Source organism: Chiloscyllium plagiosum, unplaced genomic scaffold (assembly GCF_037043375.1).
Source record: "Chiloscyllium plagiosum isolate Xiang-an unplaced genomic scaffold, Cpla_swu_hap1 HiC_scaffold_45, whole genome shotgun sequence".
NCBI classification, from domain to species: Eukaryota; Metazoa; Chordata; class Chondrichthyes; order Orectolobiformes; family Hemiscylliidae; genus Chiloscyllium; species Chiloscyllium plagiosum.
Window position 1 is genome coordinate 6307816 of NW_028270183.1, and position 26961 is coordinate 6334776.

A 26961-nucleotide genomic window follows, 5' to 3' on the forward strand; every position below is an offset into this window, starting at 1 on the left:
TCTGTGTGTGCGCGCGTGCGTGAAGTCCACCCACTGGCTGTGATAAATGGTTTCCAAAGGTCAGACTACCTCCTACAATAGAACAAACCAGTCTGAGATTGGGAGGAAGCAAGCTGCTGGGGAAGATTAATGCAATTGGTCTTTCTCTAACTCACATCCAGGAAAAAACTTACAAAACTATCTCTGAGCTCAAACATCTCCTCCCCTCCTCCCCAGCCCACTGCTCCCCATGTTGAGGAATATAAAGTGATTGAGTAAGGGTAAAACTGTAAAGCAGAGATCATTTCTGATAACAGTCCTTTTTTTTGCCGGTACTCACTGAGATAAGTGAATCACAGGAAGTGCAGGAGATAATATCTCTTAGAAAACCTGCGTTTCAGAGAGCAGCATGATGCACGAAGCAGACATTGAAGGTCCTGCCCACTTGTTCTGTAGGCTCATGTGCCCTGAGCTCAGTTGGAGCACCTCGCTAGAAAGGGCAGACTCAGCTGGCCAGGTCCGTGCCATGCCGGAGACCATGCCTCACGAGCCAACATACACCAACTTCCATATTCTCCGGGACCACAGGGAGAACGAGACCATCTACAACAACTGCGATATCCACCGGCAGAGCAGTGGCCGGGCAGGAAGATCCCAAGGTAAAGAGTGGGTCCTGGGACCACTGCATGCCACCGCCCCTCCCCCACCCTCTCCCCCCCCCCCCCCCAACCAACCAGCTCCTAATGTGGGGGGATCACGGTTCAATCTGACTGGACCGTTTATAATCCTGAGGGAGTGTTGATAGGTGGATGGAGAGAAGCCATTTCGAGCGATGGGTGAGAGAGGACATTCTGTCCCCCACAGGGAGCGCAAGCGTGTCAGAATGTTTCACAAAAAGTGCCGTCTTTTATTTTTCAACACAGTAAGGTCTTGAAAGTACTGCCCAGGTTGGGAGCAGGTTCACTAGTCACTGTCTGAAGGGAATCAGGGAAAGGCTTGATGATGGCGAAGTCAGCGGGGCACTTGTACAGAGGGGGCTTGGCAGGGAGCTGAAAGGATGAATGCGGGGCTGACACTAACACAATGCTGCCAATCGTCTTCCTTGATGTTTCCTGCCCCACTGTTGCCAAATCTGCTTCTCGAGTTCTGTTGGGCTGTACGTTAGAGATCGCAATAACTTGCTGTGTTAAAAAAAATTCCCTTCACCCTCTCTCTCTGCTTCAGTTTTCAGTTACTTTAAAGCTGCCCCCACCCCCCACCGACTTCCAACCCTCCTGTCATTGCAAACTGTTTCCCTTCACTCACTCTATCCAAGTCCTTCCAAGTGACTATGATCTTTTTACGGGTGTCTGTAGTGGCACTTTGAAGATGTTGAGATGTTGCTGGAGAACAGTCCTAGCTTCTCATCTCTTCTTGCGTGGTGGCAGGGAAAAGCAAGAGGTGACTAGCTTTCTCTTGTCTGAACACTTCCACCATCCAGGACGGAGGGAAAGCAGGATTTGCAAATGGTGCAAGACTATTAGTTCCTTGAAAGTGCAGTCCCAGGTAGACAGAGTGGTGAAGAAGACATTTAGAACCCTTGCCTTTATTAGTCAGTGCACTGAGTACAGGAGTTGGGAGATCATGTTGCAGCTGTACAGGACATTGGTTAGGCCACTTTTAGAATGCTGCTTGCAATTCTGGTCTCCCTGCTATAGGAAGGATGTTGTGAAACTTGAAAGGGTTCAGAGAAGATTTACAAGGATGTTGCCAGGGTTGGTGAGGCTGAACAGTCTGGGGCTGTTTTCCCTGGAGCGTCAGATGCTAAGGGTTGACCTTATAGAGGTTTATAAAATTGTGAAGGGCTCAGATAGGGCAAATAGACAAGATCTTTTCCTCAGAGTAGGGAAGTTCAAAAATAAAGGCATAGGTTTAAGGTGAGAGGGGAAAGATATAAAAGAGACCTAAGGGGCAACGTTTTCACGCAGACGGTGGTACGTGTATGGAATGAGCTGCCAGAGGAAGTGGTGGAGGCTGGTACAATTACAACATTTAAAGGGCATTTGGATGGGTTTATGAATAGGAAGGGTTTGGAGGGATATGGGATGAACGCAGGCAAATGGGACTAGATTAATTCAGGATAACTGGTCAGCATGGACGGGTTGGACCGAAGGGTCTGTTTCTGTGCTGTACATCTCTATGGCTCTATTCTTGATGGAGTTGACCGATAAATTTCCTAATTTGAGAGGTAACGTTGTGGTGTTTACATGAAAAATCAATCTTTTTAATAAGGGATGGAACCAGCTGAGGGATTTTAAATGGGCGATATTTCAAAGGCAGTTTTCTGCTCTTCTGTCATGAGATATTTCACTGAACAAAGAAAGTAAGGGGATTGATCTGAAATATTGTAGAAAACCCTTTTTGTCTGGTGATGCAGAATTTGCAGGTTGCCACACAAAAAGGCACATTTTGAGCGAGGTTTTCGTCTTGAACTCGTTACCACAACGCGTAAAAAATACCAACGGCAAGAAGAATCAGATTCTAGAGTGTGTGAGAATTGAGGAGCATTTTGTTGGTGGTAACATGTTTCTTTGTAGAGTGTGATGTGGGAATGATCAAAGGACCACAAATCGAATGGCCACTGTTCCCATCCATGACTTCAAAGGGCTAGAAATCAGACCGGGTTGGAGACACGGTTTGTACAAAGGGCAGCAACCAGTCTGTCAGATTAGATCCAAATGTTGCTTCGTGAAATTCTCAGTTAGGGATTAACACTCATAAACAATTAAACAAAAAAATCACTAACAAACACAGAAATTGCTGGAAAAGCTCAGCAGATCTGGCAGCGTCTGTGGAGAGAAATCAGAGTTAACGTTTCAGGTAGAGTGACCCTTCCTCAGAAGGGTCAGAAATCTCTAGTTTATTAAAATTTGAGTAATTTATCCTTTATTCCAGGAGAATGTTGGTAACTGCATTGGTTAAAATTTTTATAGTGTACAAAACAAATGTATCTAACTTTATCCAACATCTAACACCATTTTAATTGCACCACCCAGTAACAGATCAATGCGAAACCAATTGTTTATAGATAATGTTGGAAAGTATACAGCATTGAGGGAACTCTAAATCTAACCTTGATCTGAGGGAAAGAGAGACAGGGACTGGCTTGTTGTATTGAGAGTTATTGTTAGAATAACCCACTGGATAATGCCGCTTATTTTGCACTTTGGCAGAATTTATAACAGTTAAATTGCTCTATGTTTATGGTAAATCAGTTTCCACTGACCTTTGTCCCACTAAAAACGGTGAAAGGTTGGGTAAATTTGGAGTAATTTTGGAAACACTGGTCACAGCCTTGGGGTGGAAAATCGGGGAATGCAGAGTCCGGAAACTTTTGCCCCGTTGCCTGGAGGTTTGTGCTGGAACCGGGTCAGTAGAAGGGGAGAACTGTCTGATTAATTTTTCTAGATGCACTCTAGAAAGCATCCTATCCGGATGTTTCACGGCTTGTTACGGCAACTGCTCTGCTCTGGGCCGTAAGAAACGAGAGGGAGTTGTGAACACAGCCCAGTCCGTCACATAATCCAGCCTCTCTTCCATTGATCCCATCTCTACTTCGGGAAAGCAGCCGACATCATCAAAGACCCCTCCCACCCTGGTTACACTCTTTTCCAACCTCTTCTGTTGGATAGAACATACAAAAGCTTAAACATACATACCAACAGATTTAAGAACAGCTTCTTCCCTGCTGTTATTAGACTTCTAAATGAACCTGGAGAAAGTGAGGACTGCAGATGCTGGAGATCAGAGCTGAAAATGTGTTGCTGGAAAAGTGCAGCAGGTCAGGCAGCATCCGAGGATCAGGAGAATCAATGTTTCAGGCATAAGCCCTTCTCCTGTTCCTTGGATGCTGCCTGACCTGCTGCGCTTTTCCAGCAACACATTTTCAGCTCTGAATGGACCTCTCAAGTTTCCAATTTAATGTAGATCTTGGTCTCCGTGCCCCTCCTCTGCAGCTGTTACATTGTATTCCTCACTCTGTGCTATTACCCTAATTCACTTTGTACGCTATGATCTGCCTGTACTGCATGCCATTCAAAGCTTTGCAACAAAAATAAATCAAATTACATCAAAAGAACTCCCCCCCCCCCACCCCCACCCCAGGAGCTTTAACTGTCCTTGCACAATATAAATCTTTGATACTGACTGCATTACAGACACCTTCTTTACTTTAACATATTGTTATAAAGGTATTATTTGATGAAAGAATCCATTCAGTTCACATTATTATTAAGCCAGAAAGGCAACTCAGCAACAGTGGAGAGTGTTAATGTGCAGAACGATTCCTCTTTGTAACCCCTCTCTCCACAGATGTTATAATACCCAGTGAGTTTCTCCAGTACTTTCTGATTTTAGTCCATGGTATTGCAACCATCTGTGAAAACCCTCTATTAGGGGAAGCAATGGCCTAGTGGTATTATCACTAGACTCTTAATCCAGAAACTCAGCTAATGTTCTGGAGCATGGGAGATGGTGGAAATTGAATTCAGTAAAGAATCTGGATTTAAGAGTCTAATGGTGACCATGAGACCATTGATGTTGGAAAAACCCATTTGGTTCACTAACGTCCTTCAGGGAAGGAATCTGCCATCCTTACCTGGTCTGACCTACATGTAACTCCAGACCCACAGCAACGTGGTTGACTCTTAACTGCCCTCTGGGCAATTAGGGATGGGCAATAAATGCTGGCCTTGCCAGTGATGTCCATACCCCATGAGTGAATCAGAGAAAGAGAACTGTCCTGCACACTTCTCTACAATAAGAGTTAATACAGTCATAGATTCATCCAGCATGGAATCAGACCCTTCGGTCCAACCAGTCCATGCTTACCCTAATCCCAAACTAAACTAGTCCCACCTGCCTGCTCCTGGCCCATATCCTTCCAAACTTTTCCTATTCATGAACTTATCCAAATGTCTTTTAAACATTGTAACTGTTCCTGCATCCATCACTTCCTCAGGAAGGTCATTCCACACGTGAACCATCCTCTGGGTAAACAATTTTCCCCTTATGCCTTTTTAATATCTCTCTCCTCTCACCTTAAAAATGTGCCCCCAGTTTTGAAATACCCCACTCTAGGGAGTGCACAACTACCATTAACTCTATCTATAGCTCGCATTATTTTATAAATTCTATCAGAATCCACCTTGTGGGTGGCACGGTGGCTCAGTGGTTAGCACTGCTGCCTCACAACACCAGAGACCCAGGTTCAATTCCCGCCTCGGGCAACTGTCTGTGTGGAGTTTGCACATTCTCATCGTGTCTGCGTGGCTTTCCTCCGGGTGCTCCGGTTTCCCCCCACAGTCCAAAAATGTGCAGGTTAGGTGAATTGGCCATGCTAAATTGCCCGTAGTGTTAGGTGAAGGGGTAAATGTAGTGGAATAGGTCTGGGTGGGTTGCCCTTTGGAGGGTCGGTGTGGACTTGTTGGGCCGAAGGGCCTGTTTCCACACTGTGAGTAATCTAATCAGATCATCTCTCAACCTCCTGCAGTCCAGTGAAAAACATCTCAGCCTATTTAGTCTTTCTTTATAACTCAAATCTTCCATTCCTGGCGAAGTCCTGGTAAATCTCTTCTTCATCATATCCTTCCTATAACTGGGTGACCAGAACTGGACACAATACTCCAGCCAAGGTCTCACCAATATCCTGTACAACGTTACTTCCCAAATCCTGCACTTTCTTACTGTCAACCCTTAATCACGAATAAAGTCCACTCCATTGCACCTTGCTCACATTCTAAACACTTCTCTCAAGTCACCTGGGAGCCTCCTCTATTTGAATTGAATCTGGTCTCTCCTGATCTTAACATATAAAACCGGCCAAAGATCTGTTTAACACGTAGAAAAGGCCAAAGATATTAATCTTCAATTAACTTTTTTTGTTTGTGAGAGTCTCTGATTCATGTTTTCATATTTTATGCCAACTTTTCTAATTAATGTACATTTCCCACTTTGATGCCAGTGTCAGAGCACTCTGTGTATTGTGGAAAAGGATGTTTCTGTGATTTTCCGCACCTTACATCTCCTGCTTGGTGGGAGTTCTCCTCCTGTCCTGGCCAATGTTCCTCCTTCATTAACATGATCAATGCCATGTGCATTCATATCACACACAGAGCAGGGGGCCTTTCTGCCCCTTGTGGCTGTGCTAGCCCTCTGAAAGATTGGTTTAATTAGTCACAGTTCCCTTTGCGCCTTCCCCAAGGCCCGGCAATTTCACTTTCTCTTTCCATTTTAAAATTTTCCTTTTGGAAATTGCGACTGAATCTGCTTTCAGTGGCTTTTCAGTGTGACTCAAACTGCAACAACTCAGGAAGACAATGGCCATGTGCGCCGATAATCCAGAGACCCGGGTAACGGCCTGGGTACCAGATGGAGGAATTTGAATTTAATAAAAATCTGGAATTAGGAGTCTAATGATAACCATGTATTCATTGTCAGAAAAACCCATCTGTACTGTAAGGAAGGAAATCTGCCATCCTTACCCTGTCTGGCTTCCATGTGACTCCAGACCTCCAGCAATGGGGTCGACTCTTGACTGCCCTCTGGGCAGTTAGGGATGGGCAATAAATACTGGTCTGTCTCGTGTCATCCTCATCTTGTGAACGAATAAAAGAAAGCTGTGAGGAAGAAAGAGACCTTCCATTCTCAACTTGGGCTTTTTTTTATTAGATTCCCTACAGAATGGAAACAGGCCCTTCAGCCCAACCAGTCCACACTGACCCTCCAAAGAGTAACCCACCCAGACCCATATCCCTCTGACTAATGCACCTAACACTACGGGCAATTTAACTCGGCCAGTTCACCTGACCTGCACATCTTTGGAGTGTGGGAGGAAACCGAAACACCCAGAGGAAACCCAACAGACACAGGGAGAATGTGCAAACTCCACACAGCCAGTCACCCAAGGCTGGAATCGCACCAGGGACCCTGGTGCTATGAAGCAGCAGTGCTAACCACTGAGCCACTGCGCTGCCCCAAGTTGTCTTGTCAATTTTCTTAACTGCGCATCCATTGGTTATGATCCTCCCTTGATTGGAACCTGAGGGTTGTGTTAACAAAACTTCTAAATGGTTCAGCATCAAGAGGCCATTTTGATTGCTTCTTGTCATCTCCTGGCCAGAGTTCTCTTATTTTCGAGGGTGTGTTTCTAGTTGCACTCTCTTGCACTTTCAGTCAGTGGCTACTGTAGAGGTTTAAGATAATCCCCAAAACAATGGATGGGCGGCTAGAGAGAAGGTGTGCAGAGGGTGATTTGAACGTGACCATCTCTGCTATAAGCTCCTCATGAAATCTGCCATTTCCTCCCATGTCCAAAGACTGGGGCCGTGTGATTGGTCCATGCTTATTGGCAATATGGCGGACGTCTGCAGGAGGGCTGATCGGGAAATTCCCTTTGCACCACTGTTGGCCAGTCTATTGGAAGGAATTACACCATGAGCATTCAATCATTTACTGCAGAGGCCCTCCTGCATTGTGGTTTGAACCTGGAGTTTCTGGTCCAGAGACTGGGACATTGCCACTTTGTCACCCCTACTGTGGGTGAACAATCAAAATCATTCCAGAAGGGAGTTAAAGGCTTTCAGGGATAAGAAACCGAGCATGAGGAGAGTGAGATGAGTAGATAGTTCAGCACAAGTTTGACAGACTGACTTTGAGTGATGCTGTGATACTTATAAACAAAAAAACCTCACAGGTTGTGAGTATTGCTGGTAAGGTCAGCATTTACATATTTTCTAATCGAGGTGCTCAGGAATGTTAAGACTCATCCCTGGACTAGGGGAGACTTGAAACTGGGTCTCCAGACTCAGAGGTTGGAACATTACCACTGTTCCACAAGAGACTTTAAAGTCAGCCTTCATTGCCCCTCACTAACTTTGATATGTTGGTGGTGGGTCTGCTTTTTAAACTGATGTGGCTCCCGCAGTGTTGCTAGGGAGGGAGTTGACTCACTGACAGTGAAGTAACAGTGATATATTTCCAAGTCAGCATTGTGAGTGGCTCAGGAGGGATCTTGCAGGGGGTGGTGTTCCCATGTCTCTGCTGCCCCTGTCCTTCTAGATAGAAGTGGTCATGGGTTTGGAGGGTGCTGTCTGAGGATCTTTGGTGAATTGCTGCAGTGCATCTTGTGGATGGGACACACTGCTGTTACTGAGCGTCGGTGGTGGAGGGAGTGGATGCACTGCCAATCAAGTGGGCTGCTTTGTCCTGGATGGTGTTGAGCTTCTTGAGTGTTGTTGGAGCTGCCCCCATCCAGGGCAAGTGGGGAGTATTCCATCACCCTCTTGACTTGTGCCTTGCAGATGGTGGATGGGCTTAGGGGAGTCAGGAGGGGAGTTACACGTTGCAGTATTCCCAGCCTCTGACCTGCTCTTGTAGCTGCTGTGTTTATGTGGTAAGTCTAGTTCAGTTTCTGGTCCATGGTAATCCCCAGAATGCGAATAGTGAGGAATTCAGTGATGGTAACACCAATGAATATCAAGGGGTGGTGGTTAGATTGGCTCTTATTGGAGAGGGTCACTGTCTGGTATTTGTATGGCATGGATATAATTTCCACTTGTCAGCCTAAGCTTGGATATTTTCTGGATTCGGTTAAATTTAGACACAGAAATTGGCCATTCAGCCCATCGAGTCAACTCTTATCATTCAGTGAGATCATGGCAGTCTGGTAGTGCATTACTTTCCTGCCTTTTCCCCATAATTCTTACTGTGGCCCTTACTGTTTAAAAAACCATCTATCTTAACCTTGAATATCCTTTAATAACCTAACTTGGACAGTCCTCAAGAAGCAGAGGAAAGCTGAGAACAGTTTACAGCCTAGCAACACTCCCTCAGATGGCCATTTCCATCTGGAAGGACAAGGGCAGCAGATACATGGGAACACCACCCCCTGCAAGTTCCCCTCTGAGCCACTCACCGTCCTGACTTGGAAATATGTCACTGTTCCTTCACTGTAACTGGGTCAAAATTCGGGAACTCTCTCCCTAACAACACTATGGGGGCCACATCAGTTTAAGAAGCAGACCCACCACCAACATACCAAAGTTAGTGAGGGGCAGTGAAGGCTGACTTTAAAGTCTCTTGTGGAATGCTTCCTTTCTGCTGGTGGGGATTGGAGAATTAATCTGCGCTGAACTAAACTGCTCACACCCGATTTCTTTCGTTCAAAGGTTGTGGAAGGGAGATTTCGTGTGGAGGATGGACCATTATTTTGGGAAAAACCATGATGTTGATCATCTCTTTTCTCGTGATGTTTGTTCTGCTTGTGGTTTGCATTTCGAGAAGTAAGTATTTCACCTTGACTCCAGGAACGGCCCGTGAGGGACACGCGAGGGAAGTGAACGAAAATGAGCTGTTTTCTGCTACCTTTTTTTTATAAAAGTGTGTGGCGTAGGACGCCTTCCAATTGTTATGGACTCGGCCGGACCACTCAAAATATGATTGAGCAGGTAGCCCCAGACCATAACTTGGCAATTAGTTTCAGTAAGTGCACAGTGAAATTACCTGGAGTAAGATAGCTAGGTTGACTACTAAATTTTAAAACAGATAAAAATTTATTCACAAAATTACACAATGAAACACAAAGAACAGAAAAAAGAGCCCCTACAGAACTCAGTCTATCCAAACAAGACTTAATTATGCTGTTCCGAATACACACAACAGTCCCAATAAGCAAACTCCCTTTAAAACCCAGTATAAATGGAACACATACTAACAGGTTGAAGTTAGAAGGGCAGGAAGAGAGAGAGAGAGTTTCCACACTGTTGAACTTCTAACTAGCTCTGGACTGAACTAAAACTACTCAGCTAGAGAGCTGACCACTCCCCTTCCATTATACTTCTAAAGCATGACGACTTTGGCCTGGAGTCCCACCTGTTTACATATAAACAAAAGGCCTCTCAAAATCCTTGTCATCTCTGTGCCAAACCAGACTGATTGGAGCCCGGCCTGGTTTATTACCCTGCTGAGGAAAATCAAGGACAGAGTCTCCTTGAGAAAAGGAACAGCTTTTAGAAAGAAAGGGCGGTGTGGTGGCTCAGTGGTTAGCACTGCTGCCTCACAGTACCAGGGTCCCAGGTTCAATTCCAGCCTCGAGCGACTGTCTGTGTGGAGTTTGCACATTCTCCCCGTGTCTGCGTGGATTTCCTCCGGGTGCTCCGGTTTCTTCCCACAGTCACAAAGATGTGCAGATCAGGGTGAATTGGCCAATCTAAATTGCCCATAGTCCTAGGTGCATTAGTCAGAAGGAAATGGGTCTGGGTGGGTTACTCTTCGGAGGGTCGGTGTGAACTGGTTGGGCTGAAGGGCCTGTTTCCACACTGTAGGGAATCTACTCTAATCTTTGTGACACAATCACCTGCTGTGGAAATCCAGGAGAAATGACCATTCACATAGATCATCCCCCAGAGTAACTTGGAACTTCTTACGGAAGTCTCAACTCACCAAGCTGAAATGCAACAGAGATACAAATTAATGACCAAACTCAACCAATGTTTTCAAAATACCCTTGAGAGATTTCCATTTTGTTTCACCACTGCCCAGGTTGCCCACCCGAGCAACAAGGGAGGGGACAGTGACATTTTCTCCCTGTCTGAGCCTCTGCTGGGTCGAGTTTCTCAAACGTGTTTCTCTCTCTCTCTCTCTCTCTGTCTGTCTCTCTGTCTCTAAATGTTTCTGGTTCCATTTCACAGGGACAGCCCCCGCAGAGAATTGGCTCCCAATCTGAGTCCATGTGCGAAGAGTACCGTCTGTGTAAATTCTGTAAGGTGTCTTTCTAACGCAGGGATGAGCTGCACTTGCAACTTTCTGATAACTCCCCTGCCTCAGCAAAAACCCAGTCTCTTAAGAAAGAAGGCAAAATGTCTTCATTCTCAGTTCAGAGGGAGAGGATGCAGTGATCTCTCGCTGCCCTGTGAGCTGACAAACCCCTCTGTCTCAACCAGGTCCCACCCCAAGTCTCTTTCAGCTTCATAACATCAGGCAGACGTGAAAAGGTAAAGGAGGGCAAATTAACCAGCCGGCTGAAAGCATTTCGGAGAATCATACAGAACAAAAGGAGCCCTTTGGCCCGTTGAATTCCTGCTGACTCCAAACCTACACAAGTCCCACTTTCCAGCACTTAGCCTGCCCCCTTTATTGTTGTGACAGTTCAAGTGCATTTCTTCCAGAAGCCAGTCTTTTGTAAATTGTTCTGCTCCACACTAGCCAGTTTGTACACAGCAAGATCCCATAGTACTATTCAGGTAATCAGCAGGCAGGCTGGCTTATTGATGTGGTCTGGGCATTGGCCAAAGTTCCCCTGCCTTTGTTCAAGACAGTGCTGTCGGGAATTTATGGCTAGCCAGTCATGCAGTCTGAGCATCTCTCATCCCAAAAGACAGTGTAGCACTCTGTCTGTACCGCTGCATAGAGTCAGCTTTGATAGATTTAATACCAAGTGCTAGGGTGGGACGGGAACTGGCACCCTAGGTGAGAGTGGTACCTGCAGAGCCTTCTTTAGCACCCAATCTCTGGCAACTCAGTGCTTGAGAAGGTGCAGTCCCAACACCACCTTTCCACAATGCAGAAAACACAAGGACCAACAGGGATGACCACCAAGAGTAGGATGTGAGAGGTGAGGACGTTGGAAATAAAGCTGATAAACCTGAAACAAAACACTTCTGACTCTTTAAGGAGAAAATTGTTTCAAATTTTCTTATGTTCCATATATTCCAAATTTTCTTACGTTGTCCTATTCAGTGATGGAGGTCGATTTCACTCTCTTTCAGTTTCGACTGTGGAACAGAAAGTGAGCCCAGCTAAGACGACATTAAAGACTGAACACAACAAGGATCAAACTATTAGTGAGTTTGCGATTCATTTTTCAAAGTTATTTTCGCTTTTTGTTTTCAGTCGTTCCAAACTCCCCTCCAGTATCTGCCAACAGAGTAGGGAGCAGTACATGCTTACTCTCTCTCTCTCTCTTTCTCTCTGTCTCCCATGTGTCAGGGCTGGGTTTTGCAAGATGCAGTAAACACAGTCAAAGTGCAACTCCACCCTAACATTGTTACACCGGGGAAAGGGCTTGGCCTTTCTGACTGGGATCGCAGCTCCTGCACAAATCCGGAGTGGACCTTCGATCCAGTTGGGCAGGCTTGTTGGGAGTGAGGTGAGGGCAGGTAAACCTCAGTCTCTTACTTCCCCTGGGTATCCTGTGTTGAAATGGCAAGAATGCAACTGCTCCTGTGAAATGGTAGCTGCATAAGTCAAGTGTGGGTTAGGATGCCATCTGAATGAGTCCCAGGTGGGTACGGTGTCAGTCGAGTAGTGTATCAGGTTGGTAGGGTTTCAGGTAATTGCATACCAACGTGCCAGTTATGTCAGTATAGCGCAGGATACCAGCTAGGTAAGGTGCTGATAAGGTAGGGTGTTAGAGTACTACAAGAGTATGGTGCTAGAGTTCTAGATACATAGGGTGCCAGAGTGCAGGTTGGTAGGGTGTGAGAGTACCACGTTGAGAGGGTGTCAGACTACCAGCTAGGGAGAGTGCCAGAGTACCAGATCGGTAAGGCACCAGACTACCAGCTAGGGAGGGTGCCAGAGTAAAAAGTAGGGCAGTGTGCCAGAGTACCAGGTAGGGAGGGTACCAGAGTACCAGGTAGGGAGGGTACCAGAGTACCCGGTAGGGAGGGTGCCAGAGTAAAAAGTAGGGCAGTGTGCCAGAGTACCAGGTAGGGAGGGTACCAGAGTACCAGGTAGGGAGGGTACCAGAGTACCAGGTAGGGAGAGTGCCAGAGTACCAGGTAGGGAGAGTGCCAGAGTACCAGGTAGGGAGGGTACCAGAGTACCAGGTAGGGAGGGTACCAGAGTACCAGGTAGGGAGGGTACCAGAGTACCAGGTAGGGAGGGTACCAGAGTACCAGGTAGGGAGGGTACCAGAGTACCAGGTAGGGAGGGTACCAGAGTACCCGGTAGGGAGGGTGCCAGAGTACCAGGTAGGGAGGGTGCCAGAGTACCAGCTAGGGAGGGTGCCAGAGTAAAAAGTAGGGCAGTGTGCCAGAGTACCAGGTAGGGAGGGTACCAGAGTACCAGGTAGGGAGAGTGCCAGAGTACCAGGTAGGGAGGGTACCAGAGTACCAGGTAGGGAGGGTACCAGAGTACCAGGTAGGGAGGGTACCAGAGTACCAGGTAGGGAGAGTGCCAGAGTACCAGGTAGGGAGGGTACCAGAGTACCCGGTAGGGAGGGTGCCAGAGTACCAGGTAGGGAGGGTGCCAGAGTACCCGGTAGGGAGAGTGCCAGAGTACCCGGTAGGGAGAGTGCCAGAGTACCCGGTAGGGAGAGTGCCAGAGTACCAGGTTTGGAGGGTGCCAGAGTACCAGGTAGGGAGGGTACCAGAGTACCCGGTAGGGAGGGTGCCAGAGTACCAGGTAGGGAGGGTGCCAGAGTACCCGGTAGGGAGAGTGCCAGAGTACCCGGTAGGGAGAGTGCCATAGTACCAGGTAGGGAGAGTGCCATAGTACCAGGTAGGGAGAGTGCCATAGTACCAGGTAGGGAGAGTGCCATAGTACCAGGTAGGGAGAGTGCCATAGTACCAGGTAGGGAGAGTGCCAGAGTACCCGGTAGGGAGAGTGCCAGAGTACCCGGTAGGGAGAGTGCCAGAGTACCCGGTAGGGAGAGTGCCAGAGTACCAGGTAGGGAGAGTGCCATAGTACCAGGTAGGGAGAGTGCCAGAGTACCAGGTTTGGAGGGTGCCAGAGTACCAGGTAGGTGAGGTGCCAGAATACCAGGTAGGGAGAGTGCCATAGTACCAGGTAGGGAGAGTGCCAGAGTACCAGGTAGGGAGAGTGCCATAGTACCAGGTAGGGAGAGTGCCAGAGTACCAGGTAGGGAGGGTACCAGAGTACCAGGTAGGGAGGATACCAGAGTACCAGGTAGGGAGGGTGCCAGAGCAACCGGTTGGAAGTGTGCCGGAATACCAGGTAGGGTTATTGCCAGAGTAGCAGGTAGGTCGGGTGCCAGAGTACCAGGTAGGTAAGGTGCCAGAATACCAGGTTGGGAGAGTGCCAGAGTACCAGGTAGGTAAGGTGCCAGAGCAACCGGTTGGAAGTGTGCCGGAATACCAGGTAGGGTTATTGCCAGAGTACCAGGTAGGTCGGGTGCCAGAATACCAGGTCGGGTGCCAGAGTACCAGGTAGGATGAGTGCCAGAGTACCAGGTAGGGAGAGTGCCAGAATACCAGGTTGGGTAATGTGCCAGAATACCAGGTTGGGAGAGTGCCCGAGTACCAGGTAGATAAGGTGCCAGAGCAACCGGTTGGAAGTGTGCTGGAATACCAGGTAGGGTTATTGCCAGAGTACCAGGTAGGTCAGGTGCCAGAGTACCAGGTAGGTAGAGTGCCAGAATACCAGGTAGGTAAGGTGCCAGAATACCAGGTAGGGAGAGTGCCAGAATACCAGGTAGGTAAGGTGCCATATAACCAGGTTGGGGAGGTGTCAGAGTACCAGGTAGGGAGAGTGCCAGAATACCAGGTAGGTAAGGTGCCAGAGTACCAGGTAGGGAGAGTGCCAGAATACCAGGTAGGTAAGGTGCCAGAGTACCAGGTAGGGAGAGTGCTAGAGTACCAGGTTGGGTAATGTGCTAGAGTACCAGGTAGGGAGAGTGCCAGAATACCAGGTAGGTAAGGTGCCATATAACCAGGTTGGGGAGGTGTCAGAGTATCATTTAGGTAAGGCACCAGGGCACTTTCTGGGAATTGTGACAGATTTAGGCGGAGGTATATCCTGACATTGTGAGTCTCCATGTTTTGGGAGAGCGGAGCAGATCACACACGTCTGCCCACTGAGTGTAACAGCAGAAAGTGTGAAGCTTCCCAGTCCCCTCATTGTGCCCTGAGTGAGCTGCCAGCACATGGAGCAGCAGTAAGGCGTGAATGTCACATGAAAGGTTAATGTCTTTTTGTTGCCTTCACCCCCTCACTGCCCTGGATGGCCTTAAAGCAAAACAGGCTGCCACTGTCTTCAAAACATCCCCAAACTGCGCGAGGACATGTTCTTTCTGTCTTGCTATCAGATGAGGTGGGATTGTGGAGAGATTCAAACTGATCTGATCTGCCTGACTCATGCAGGATAGTATCAAAATGAGCTGTTGGTTTCTGCTCATCTAGGTTACAGATCTGTTTCCAACCAGCTCCTTCCCTCACAGTGACCATCATCGAGTGGCTGAATCACAACTTCCAAAATGTGTCACGTTCTCTGCTGAGGTACTCTCTGAGGCTTAACCCAGCCATGGTCTCCCTGGAATGGCTAGTTTCTACAATACTGTTTCCTAGTAGTGAGATGAGAGATGGTGTGAAGATGTTAACTCTTAAGATTGTCACAATTCCTGTCACTCTCCTCATCACAGAGTCATTGGGGTGGACAGCACGGAAACAGACCCTGTGGTCCAACTTGTCCACGCCGACCAGATATCCCAAACTAATCTAGCCCCATTTTCCAGCACTTAGCCGATTTCCCTCTAAACCCTTCCTATTCATATACCCATCCAAATGCTTTTTAAATGTTGTAATTGTACCAGCCTCCACCACTTCCTCTGGCAGCTCATTCCAAAATCGTACCACCATCTGCATGAACAAATTGCCCCTTTTTAAAATCACCACCTTCTTTTAAATCTTTCCCCTCTCACCTTAAACTTATACCCTCTAGTTCTGGACTCCCCCATGTCAGGGAAAAGACTTTGTCTATTTATCCTATCCATGCCCCTCATAATTTTGTAAACCTCTATAAGGTCACCCCTCAGCCTCCGAAGCTCCAGGGAAAACAGCCCCAGCCTGTTCAGCCTCTCCCTATAGCTCAAATCCTCCAACCCTGACAACATCCTTGTAAATCTTTTCTGAACCCTTTCAAGTTTCACAACATCTTTCCGATAGGAAGGAGACCAGAATTACATGCAATATTCCAAAGTGGCCTAACCAATGTCCTGTAAAGCCGCAACATGACCTCCCAACTCCTGTACTCAATACTCTGACCAATAAAGGAAAGCATACCAAACGCCTTCTTCACTATCCTACCTACCTGCGACTCCACTTTCAAGGAGCTATGAACCTGCACTCCAAGGTCTCTTTGTTCAGCAACACTCCCCAGGACCTTACCATTAAGTGTATAAGTCCTGCTAAGATTTAATTTCCCAAAATGCAGCACCTCACATGTAGCTAAATTAAACTCCATCTGCCACTTCTCAGCCCATTGGCCCATCTGGTCAAGATCCTGTTGTAATCTGAGGTAACCCTCTTCACTGACCACTACACCTCCAATTTTGGTGTCATCTGCAAACTTACTAATTATACCTCCTATGTTTATATCCAAATCATATATATAAATGATTAAATGTAGTGGACATTGGTTAGGCCACTGTTGGAATATTGCTTGCAATTCTGGTCTCATTCCTATTGGAAAGATGTTGTGAAACATGATGTACAAGGATGTGACCAGGGTTGGAGGATTTGAGCTATAGGGAGAGGTTGAATAAGCTAGGGCTGTTTTTCCCTGGAGCATCGGAAGCTGAGGGGTGACCTTATAGAGGTTTATAAAATCATGAGGGGCATGGATAAGGTAAATAGACAAAGTCTTTTCCCTGGGGTGGGAGAGTCCAGAACTAGAGGGCATAGGTTTAGGGTGAGAGGGGAAAGATATAAAAGGGACCTAAGGGGCAACTTTTTCACACAGAGGATGGTACATATATGGAATGTTTGAGGAGAAAGTGAGGTCTGCAGATGCTGGAGATCAGAGATGGAAATGTGTTGCTGGAAAAGCGCAGCAGGTCAGGCAGCATCTAGGGAACAGGAGAATCGACGTTTCGGGCATTAGCCTCCTGAAGAAGGGCTAATGCCCGAAATGTCGATTCTCCTGTTCCCTAGATGCTGCCTGACCTGCTGCGCTTTTCCAGCAACACATTTCCATCTCATATATGGAATGGGCTGCCAGAGGAAGTGGAGGAGGCTGGTACAATTGCAACATTTAAGAAGCATTTGGATGGGTATATGAATAGGAAGGGTTTGGAGGGATATGGGCTGGGTGCTGGCAGGTGGGACTAGATTGGGTTGGGATATCTGGTTGGCATGGACGGGTTGGACCAAAGGGCCTGTTTCCATGCTGTACGTCTCTATGGCTCTATGACTCTATGATCCTTGTGGCACTCCACTGGTCACAGGCCTCCAGTCTGAAAAGCAACCTTCCACTCACCACCCTCTGTCATCTACCTTTGAGCCAGTTCTGTATCCAAATGGCCAGTTCTCCCTATATTCCGTGAGATCTACACTTGCTATCCAGTCTCCCACGAGGAACCCTTTTGAATGCTTTACTGAAGCCCGTATCACATCTGCGCTCTGCCCTCATCAATGCTCTTCGTCACTTCTTCAAAGAACTCAGTCAAGTTAGTGAGACATGATTTCCCACACACAAAGCCATGTTGACCATTTGTAATCAGTCCTTGCCTTTCCAAATAGATGCAAATCCTGTCCCTCAGGATTCACTCCAACATTGAAGTCAGTCCCACTGGTCTGTAGATCCCTTTTCCTTACCACCTTTCTTAAATATTGGTACCACAGGATTCTGGGTAATCCAAGATGGAGGAAGGGATACATTTGTGGCTGTAAGAGCTGCTCCTTTTTTGAGGTATTTTAGGTGCTGGAGGTGATTTTCTCAAATTCCAGGAGCAGCGATTACTGTTTTATATGCTGTTGCATCGTTTTGGAACTTTGGGGAAAAAAAAGTCAAAACAGCAGCAGTTTTAAGAGGAAGAATCACAGACAAAGGAAGCACACGGTGAGGACAGTGCAGGAGAGAGAGAGAAAAAAACTGACACAGCAGTGAACCTGCACAGTTACTGCCTTTGCTGTTTGAATTTATGTATCGCTGGACATCGGAGTGCATCTGGGAAAATTGGCAAACAGTGAAATTCACAACTAATCTTGGAGGAACTGTTGGGCAAAGTTCACAGCACAGAAGCAGATAAGTGTTTTTAAGTGTGACCTACAGGAAGTCTGCAGTAGTGAGTAGAGTGGATCCTTTCTTGATTATATGTTTTTTGAGACATGTCTCTTGATTAAACTTAAAATATAAGCCATAACTATTAATTTAACCTGGGGCAGTGTTTGTAGAGGAATAAGACGGTGTTATTTTCTGGGTCTGTAGATTGTGAAGGAGCAAAAATGGCCTTTGCAGTGATACTTACCTCTTGTCAGATGTGGGAGGTTAAAGAGAGTTTAAGGATTACTGCGGTTTATATCTGCCATAAATGCTGTTGGATGCAAATCTTATCAGATCGAGTGGATCGGTTGGAGAGACAGTTAGATGCGATGAGGAATTTGCAACAGCAACAGTATGTGATGGATGGCAGTTATAGGAAGGGGGGAAAGTCTCAGATACAGTCACATAGATGGGTTAACTCCAGGAAAGGTAGGGGAAGAAGGCAGCTAGAGCAGGAGTCTTTGTGGATATCCCCATTTCAAACAGGTATGCTGTTTTTGAAAACATAGGGGGTGATGATTCTCATGGGAATGTAGCACGAACAGACAAGTTTCTGGTATTGAGACTGGCTCTAATGCAACGAGGGGTACGTCGGCTTCCAAGAGATCAATTGTGTTAGGGGATTCTGTAGTCCGAGGAACAGACAGACGTTTCTGTGGCCAGCAGTGAAAAATCAGAATGGTGTGTTGTTTCCCTGGTGCCAGGATCAGGGATGTCTCAGAGAGGCTGCAGAATGTTCTCAAGGGGGGAGAGAGGCCAGCAGGAAGTCATTGTCCACATTGGAACCAACAATATAGGAAGGGAAAAGGTTGAGACTCTGAAGGGAGATTACAGAGAGGTAGGCAGAAATTTAAAAAGGAGGTCCTCGAGGGTAGTAATATCTGGATTACTCCCAGTGCTACGAGCTAGTGAGGGCAGGAATAGGAGGATAGAGCAGATGAATGCATGGCTGAGGAGCTGGTGTATGGGAGAGGGATTCACTTTTTTGGATCATTGTAATCTCTTTTGGGGTAGAAGTGACCTGTAAAAGGACGGATTGCACTTAAATTGGAAGGGGACTAATATACTGGCGGGGAAATTTGCTAGAACTGCTTGGGAGGATTTAAACTAGTAAGGTGGGGGGGGGGGGGGTGGGGGGTGTGGGACCCAGGGAGATAGTGAGGAAAGAGATTGATCTGAGACTGGTACAGCTGAGAACAGAAGCGAGTCAAACAGTCAGGGCAGGCAGGGACAAGGTAGGACTAATAAATTAAATTGCATTTATTTCAATGCAAGGGGCCTAACAGGGAAGGCAGACAAACTCAGGGATTGGTTAGGAACATGAGACTGGGATATCATAGCAATTATGGAAACATGGCTCGGGGATGGGCAGGACTGGAAGCTTAATGTTCCAGGATACAAATGCTACAGGAAGGATAGAAAGGGAGGCAAGAGAGGAGAGAGAGTGGTATTTTTGATAAGGGATAGCATTACAGCTGTGCTGAGGGAGGATATTCCTGGAAATACATCCAGGGAAGTTATTTGGGTGGAACTGAGAAATAAGAAAGGAATGATCACCTTATTGGGATTGTATTATAGACCCCCAATAGTCAGAGGGAAATTGAGAAACAAATTTGTAAGGAGAGCTCAGTTATCTGTAAGAATAATAGGGTAGTTATGGTAGGGAATTTTAACTTTCCAAACATAGATTGGGACTGCCATAGTGTTAAGGGTTTAAATAGAGAGGAATTTGTTAAGTGTGTACAAAAAAAAATCTGTTTCAGTATGTGGATGTACCCACTAGAGAAGGTGCAAAATTTGATCTACTCTTGGGAAACAAGGCAGGGCAGGTGACTGAGGTGTCAGTGGGGGAGCACTTTGGGGCCAGTGACCGTAATTCTATTAGATTTAAAATAGTGATGGAAAAGGATAGACCAGATCTAAAAGTTGAAGTTCTAAATTGGAGAAGGGCCAATTTTGACGGTATTAGGCAAGAACTTTTGAAAGCTGATTGGGGGCAGATGTTCGCAGGTAAAGGGACGGCTGGAAAATGGAAAGCCTTCAGAAATGAGATAACGAGAGCCCAGAGAAAGTATATTCCTGTCAGGGTGGAAGGGAAGGCTTGTAGGTATAGGGAATGCTGGATGACTAAAGAAATTGAGGGTTTGGTTAAAATAAAGAAGGAAGCATATGTCAGGTATAGACAGGATAGATCGAGTGAATCCTTAGAAGAGTATAAAGGAAATAGGAGTATACTTAAGAAGGAAATCAGGAGGGCAAAAAGGGGACACGAGATAGCTTTGGCAAATAGAGCTAAGGAGAATCCAAAGGGTTTTTACAAATATATTAAGGACAAAAGGGTAACTAGGGAGAGAATAGGACCCCTCAAAGATCAGCAAGGCGGCCTTTGTGTGGAGCCACAGAAAATGGGGGAGATACTAAACGAGTATTTTGCATCAGTATTTACTGTGGAAAAGGACATGGAAGATATAAAATGTAAGGAAATAGATGGTGACACCTTGCAAAATGTCCATATTACAGAGGAGGAAGTGCTGGATGTCTTGAAATGCATAAAAGTGGATAAATCCCCAGGCTCTGATCAGGTGTACTCTAGAACTCTGTGGGAAGCTAGGGGAGTCATTGCTGGGCATCTTGCTGAGATATTTGTATCATCGATAGTCACAGGTAAGGTGCCAGAAGACTGGAGGCTGGATAACGTGGTGCCACTGTTTAAGAAGGGTGGTAAGGACAAGCCAGGGACCTATAGACCAGTGAGCCTGACCTCGGTGGTGGGCAAGTTGTTGGAGAGAATCCTGAGGGACAGGATGTACATGTATTTGGAAAGGCAAGGACTGATTAGGGATAGTCAACATGGCTTTGTGCATGGGAAATCATGTCTCACAAACTTGTTTGAGTTTTTTGAAGAAGTAACAAAGAGGATTGATGAGGGCAGAGCAGTAGATGTGATCTATATGGACTTCAGTAAGGCGTTCGACAAGGTTCCCCATGGGAGACTGGTTAGCAAGATTAGATCTTACGGAATACAGGGAGAACTAGCCATTTGGATACAGAACTGGCTCAAAGGTAGAAGGTGGTGGAGGGTTGTTTTTCAGACTGGAGGCCTGTGACCAGTGGAGTGCAACAAAGATCAATGCTGGGCCCTCTACTTTTCGTCATTTAAATAAATGATTTGGATGCGAGCATAAGAGGTACAATTAGTAAGTTTGCAGATGACACCAAAATTGGAGGTGTAGTGGACAGCGAAGAGGGTTACCTCAGATTACACCAGGATCTGGACCAGATGGGCCTATGGGTTGAGGAGTGGCAGATGGAGTTTAATTCATATAAATGTGAGGTGCTGCATTTTGGGAAAGCAAATCTTAGCAGAACTTATACACTTAATGGTAAGGTCCTGGGGAGTGTTGCTGAACAAAGAGACCTTGTTTCATAGCTTCTTGAAAGTGGAGTCGCAGGTAGATAGGATAGTGAAGAAGGCGTTTGCGGCTGTATAGGACATTGGTTAGGCCACTGTTGGAATACTGCGTGCAATTCTGGTCTCCTTCCTATTGGAAAGATGTTTAGATTAGATTACATTACAGTGTAGAAACAGGCCCTTCGGCCCAACAAGTCCACACCGACCCGCCGAAGCGAAACCCACCCATACCCCTACATTTACCCCTTACCTAACACTAAGGGCAATTTAGCATGGCCAATTCACCTGACCCTGCACATCTTTTGGACTGTGGGAGGAAACCGGAGCACCCGGAGGAAACCCACGCAGACACGGGGAGAACGTGCAAACTCCACACAGTCAGTCGCCTGAGGTGGGAATTGAACCCGGGTCTCTGGCGCTGTGAGGCAGCAGTGCTAACCACTGTGCCACCGTGCCGCCCACTGTGCCACCGTGCCGCCCACGGTGTGAAATTTCACGGTTGTGAAATTTGAAAGGGTTCAGAAAAGATTTACAAGGATATTGCCAGGGTTGGAGGATTTGCGCTACAGGGAGATGCTGGACAGACTGGGGCTGTTTTCCCTGGAGCGTCGGAGGCCTAGGGGTGACCTTATATAGGTTTACAAAATTATGAGGGGCATGGACAGGATAAATAGACAAGGGTCTTTTCCCTGGGGTGGGGATGCCCAGAACTAGAGGGCATAGGTTTAGGATGAGAGGGGAAAGATAAAAAAGAGACCTAAGGGCAACTTTTTCACACAGAGGGTGGTACGTGTATGGAATGAGCTGCCAGTGGAAGCTGGTATAATTGAAACATTTAAGAGGCATTTGGTTGGATATATGAATAGGAAGGGTTTGGAGGGATATGGGCCAGGTGCTGGCAGGTGGGACTAGATTGGGTTGGAATATCTGGTCCGAAGGATTTGTTTCCGTGCTGTACATCTCTATGATTCCTTGACTCTATTAGCCAATCTCCAGTCTTCCAGCACCTCACCTTCAAGGATTTGACTTGCCTTGTGAGGTGTTAGACATGAACAATGAGAGCACTTGAAATACAAATCAGTTGATCTGAAACAAAGCAGTTCTCACTGTTTAAGAAAAAGGTTGTTTCAAATTTTCTGCTGTATCTTTACAGGTTGTTCAACCTTCAATGTCAGAGAATGATTTTGATATGTTTTACAGATTCAACGTTCCCAGATGAAGTGAAACTGATGCTGGAGAACTTAATGACTGAACTCAGCAAAGCTGTAAACAGTAAGCAGTCAAGACGTCGTTAAAAGTTGTTTTTGATTTATATCAGTTTTCAAAAACTCCCCACCATTCTCAAACTAACACGGGAGGGAGAAGGGCTCTCTCTCTCTCTCTCTCTCTCCCTCTCCCTCTCTCTCTCTCTCTCGCTCTCAGCCTTTACTGTCTCTTCCTTCCAGTGTCTCTCTCACGACGTTTCTGGGCCCATTTCACTGGACCTCCATCTCAATGGATTGGTTCCCACTCAAAAATTGGGAGGGGAAGATCTTCCTTATACATTCTGTAAACTGTGTTTCTATCATCAGGTAAAGCTCTCTAATAATGATGGGCATTGACCTCTTAAGAAACAACGTGAAGGAAGTTTATGCTCTGTTCCAGAATTTCAGTTCAATTTGATTTATTATTGTCGCATGTACCTAGTTACAGTGAAAAGTTTTGTTTTGTGGGCAGTACAGACAGATCATAGGATACAAAGTGAATGAGGGTAATAGGACAGAGCAAGGGATAGTGTTACAGCTGCAGAGGAGGAGCTCAGAGAGCGAGATCTACATTAAATTGGAAATTTGTGTGGTCCATTCAAAAGTCTAATAACAATGGGGAAGAAGCTGTTCTTGAATCTGTTGGTACGTGTGTTTAAGCTTTTGTATCTCCTGCCTGATGGAAGAGATTCGAAGAAATCATAGCCGGGGTGGAGGTGTCTTTGATAATGTGAGCTGTCTTTCTGAGGCAGTGGGAAGTGTAGATGCTGTCAATGAATGGAAGGTTGGCTTGTGGGATGGACTGGGCTGTGTTCATAACTCTCCCTGTCCTGGGAACAGCAGCTGCCATACCACACCATGATGCATCTGAATAGGATAGTTACTGTGGTGTATGTGTCAAAATTGGTAAGAGTCCCTGTGGATATGCTGAATTTCCATAGCATCCTGAGGAAGGAGAGGCATTGTGTGCTTTCTTGACTGCGGCATTAACGTGGGTGGACCAGGACAGATTGATGGCTATCATTCCCACCAACCTGATGCTCTGGACCATCTCCACCTCAGCCCCATTGATGCAGAGATGGGTGTGCCCTCCTCTCCACTTCCTGAAGTCAATGACCAGCTCCTTCATTTTGCTGATGTTGAGGGAGCGATTGTTATCTTTACACCACACCACCAAGTACTCTTTACTCTTTTCTGCATTTTGTCGTGTTATTGTTTGAGATCTGGCCCATAACAGTGGTGCAAGGTGGAGTTATGATGAAAGGTTGCCCCTTTTTAAAATCACCACCCTCTTTTTTTTTCTTTCCCCTCTCACCCTAAACCTATGCCCTCTAGTTCTAGACTCCCCGACCCCAGAGAAAAGACTTTGTCTCTTTATCCTATCCATGCCCCTCATGATTTTATAAACCTCTATAAGGTCACCCCTCAGCCTCCGACACTCCAGGGAAAACAGCCCCAGCCTGTTCAGCCTCTCCCTATAGCTCAAATCGCCCAACTCTGGCAACATCCTTGTAAATCTTTTCTGAATCCTTTCAAGTTTCACAACATCTTTCCAATAGGAAGGAGACCAGAATTGCACACAATATTCCAAAACTGACCTAACCAATGTCCTGTACAGCCTCAACATGACCTCCCAACTTCTAAACTCAATGCTCTGACCAATAAAGGAAAGCGTACCAAACGCCTTCTTCACTATCCTATCTACCTGCGACTCCACTTTCAAGGAGCTATGAACCTGCACTCCAAGCTCTCTTTGTTCAGCAACTCTCCCCAGGGCCTGACCATTAAGTGTATAAGTCCTGCTCTGATTTGCCTTCCCAAAATGCATTGCCTCACATTTAACTAAATTAAACTCCACCTGCCATTCCTCAACCCATTGGACCATCTGATCAAGATTCCGGTATTCTCAGAGATAACCTTCTTCACTCACCATTACACCTCCAATATTGGTGTGATCTGCAAACCAACCAACCATATCTCCTATGCTCACATTCAAATCATTTATACAAATGACAAAAAGCAGTGGACCCAGCACCGATCCTTGTGGCACTCCACTGGTCACAGGCCTCTAGTCTGAAAAACAACCCTTCACTCACCACCCTCTGTCATCTACCTTTGAGCCAGTTCTGTATCCAAATGGCTAGTTCTCCCTGTATTCCATGAGATCTAACCTTGCTAACCAGTCTACCATGGGGAACCTTGTCGAACGCCTTACTGACATCCATATAGATCACATCTGCGGCTCTGCCCTCATCAATCCTCTTCGTTATTTCTCAAAAAACTCAATCAATTTTGTAAGACATAATTTCCCACGCACAAAGCCATGTTGATTATCTGTAACAGTCCTTGCCTTTCCAAATAGCTGCAAATCCTGTCCCTCAGGATTCACTCCAACACTGAAGTCAATCTCACTGGTCTGTAGTTCCCTGGCTTTTCCTTACCACCTTTCTGAAATAGTAGTACCACATTAGCCAACCTCCAATCATCCAGCCCCTCACCTTCAAGGATTTGACTTGTTTTGTGAGGAGTAAGACATGGACAATGAAATACAAACCTGTTAATCTGAAACAAAGCAGTTTTCACTGTTTAAGAAAAAGGGTGTTTCAAATTTTCTGCTGTATCTTTACAGGTTGTTCCACCTTCACTCTCAGAGAATGATTTTGATATATTTTACAGACTCAATGGTTCCAGATGAAGTGAAACTGATACTGGACAGCTTAAAGGCAGAACGCAGCAAAGCTGTAAACAGTAAGTATTCAAGACGTCATTAAATGGTTTTAATTTATGTCAGTTTTCAAAAACTCCCCACCAGTCTCAAGCTCTCTCTCTCTCTATATCATCCTTTATACTCTCTCTTTTTTCCAGTATCTCTCTCAGGATGTATCTGAGCCCATTTCAATGGATCTCCATCCCAATGGATTGGTTCCCACCCTGACCTGGTCACTCACAAATTGGGAGGGGAAGACCTTTCTTATACATTCTGTAAACTGTGTTTCTATTGTTGGGTTAAGCTCTAATAATGATGGGCATTGGCCTCTTGAAAAACAACGTGAAGGAAGGTTATTCTGTGCTCCAGAGTTTCAGTTCACTTCAATGTCTGCTGCTGTCCATTATCAACTAATTTCCTCAACCTTTAAAGATGTTGAAGGGGGCAGAGGGCTCTCTCTCTCTCTCTGTCTCTCTCTCTCTCTGTCTCTCTCTCTCGCTCTCAGCCTTTACTGTCTCTTCCCTCCAGTGTCTCTCTCATGATGTATCTGAGCCCATTTCACTGGACCTCCATCTCAATGGATTGGTTCCCACCCTGACCTGGTCACTCACAAATTGGGAGAGGAAGACCTTCCTTATACATTCTGTAAACCGTGTTTCTATCTTCGGGTTTAGCTCTCTAATAATGATGGGCATTGACCTCTTAAGAAACAACGTGAAGGAAGTTTATGCTCTGCTCCAGAGTTTCAGTTCAATTTGATTTATTATTGTCGCATGTACCTAATTACAGAGAAAAGTTTTGTTTTGTGGGCAGTACAGGCAGATCATAGGATACAAAGTGAATGAGGGTAATAGGACAGAGCAAGGGATACAGTGTTACAGCTGCAGAGGAGGAGCTCAAAGAGCGAGATCTACATTAAATTGGAAATTTGTGTGGTCCATTCAAAAGTCTAATAACAATGGGGAAGAAGCTGTTCTTGAATCTGTTGGTATGTGTGTTTAAGCTTTTGTATCTCCTGCCTGATGGAAGAGATTCGAAGAAATCATAGCCGGGGTGGAGGTGTCTTTGATAATGTGAGCTGTCTTTCTGAGGCAGTGGGAAGTGTAGATGGAGTCAATGAATGGAAGGTTGGCTTGTGGGATGGACTGGGCTGTGTTCATAACTCTCCCTGTCCTGGGAACAGCAGCTGCCATACCACACCATGATGCATCTGAATAGGATAGTTACTGTGGTGTATGTGTCAAAATTGGTAAGAGTCCCTGTGGATATGCTGAATTTCCATAGCATCCTGAGGAAGGAGAGGCATTGTGTGCTTTCTTGACCGCAGCATTAACGTGGGTGGACCAGGACAGATTGATGGCTATCATTCCCACCAACCTGATGCTCTGGACCATCTCCACCTCAGCCCCATTGATACAGAGATGGGTGTGCCCTCCAATCCACTTCCTGAAGTCAATGACCTTCATTTTGCTGATGTTGAGGGAGCGATTGTTATCTTTACACCACACCACCAAGTACTCTTTACTCTTTTCTGCATTTTGTCGTGTTATTGTTTGAGATCTGGCCCATAACAGTGGTGC

The 26961-nt window shown here is 46.2% G+C and overlaps 1 protein-coding gene across 1 annotated transcript in view; it reads left to right on the forward strand.

Annotated features, from left to right (window-relative positions):
• Window positions 1–246: 246 nt before the first annotated feature.
• The window catches only part of LOC122552273 (uncharacterized), a 47282-nt gene continuing 20567 nt past the window's right edge, over window positions 247–26961 (forward strand). Inside the window, exons 1-5 of the mRNA XM_043694965.2 lie at window positions 247–638; window positions 9186–9299; window positions 11784–11858; window positions 22631–22702; window positions 25351–25422. Of these exons, the coding sequence (XP_043550900.2) occupies window positions 389–638; window positions 9186–9299; window positions 11784–11858; window positions 22631–22702; window positions 25351–25422 (583 nt within the window). The 5' untranslated portion in view covers window positions 247–388. The remainder of the gene's footprint in view (window positions 639–9185; window positions 9300–11783; window positions 11859–22630; window positions 22703–25350; window positions 25423–26961) is intronic.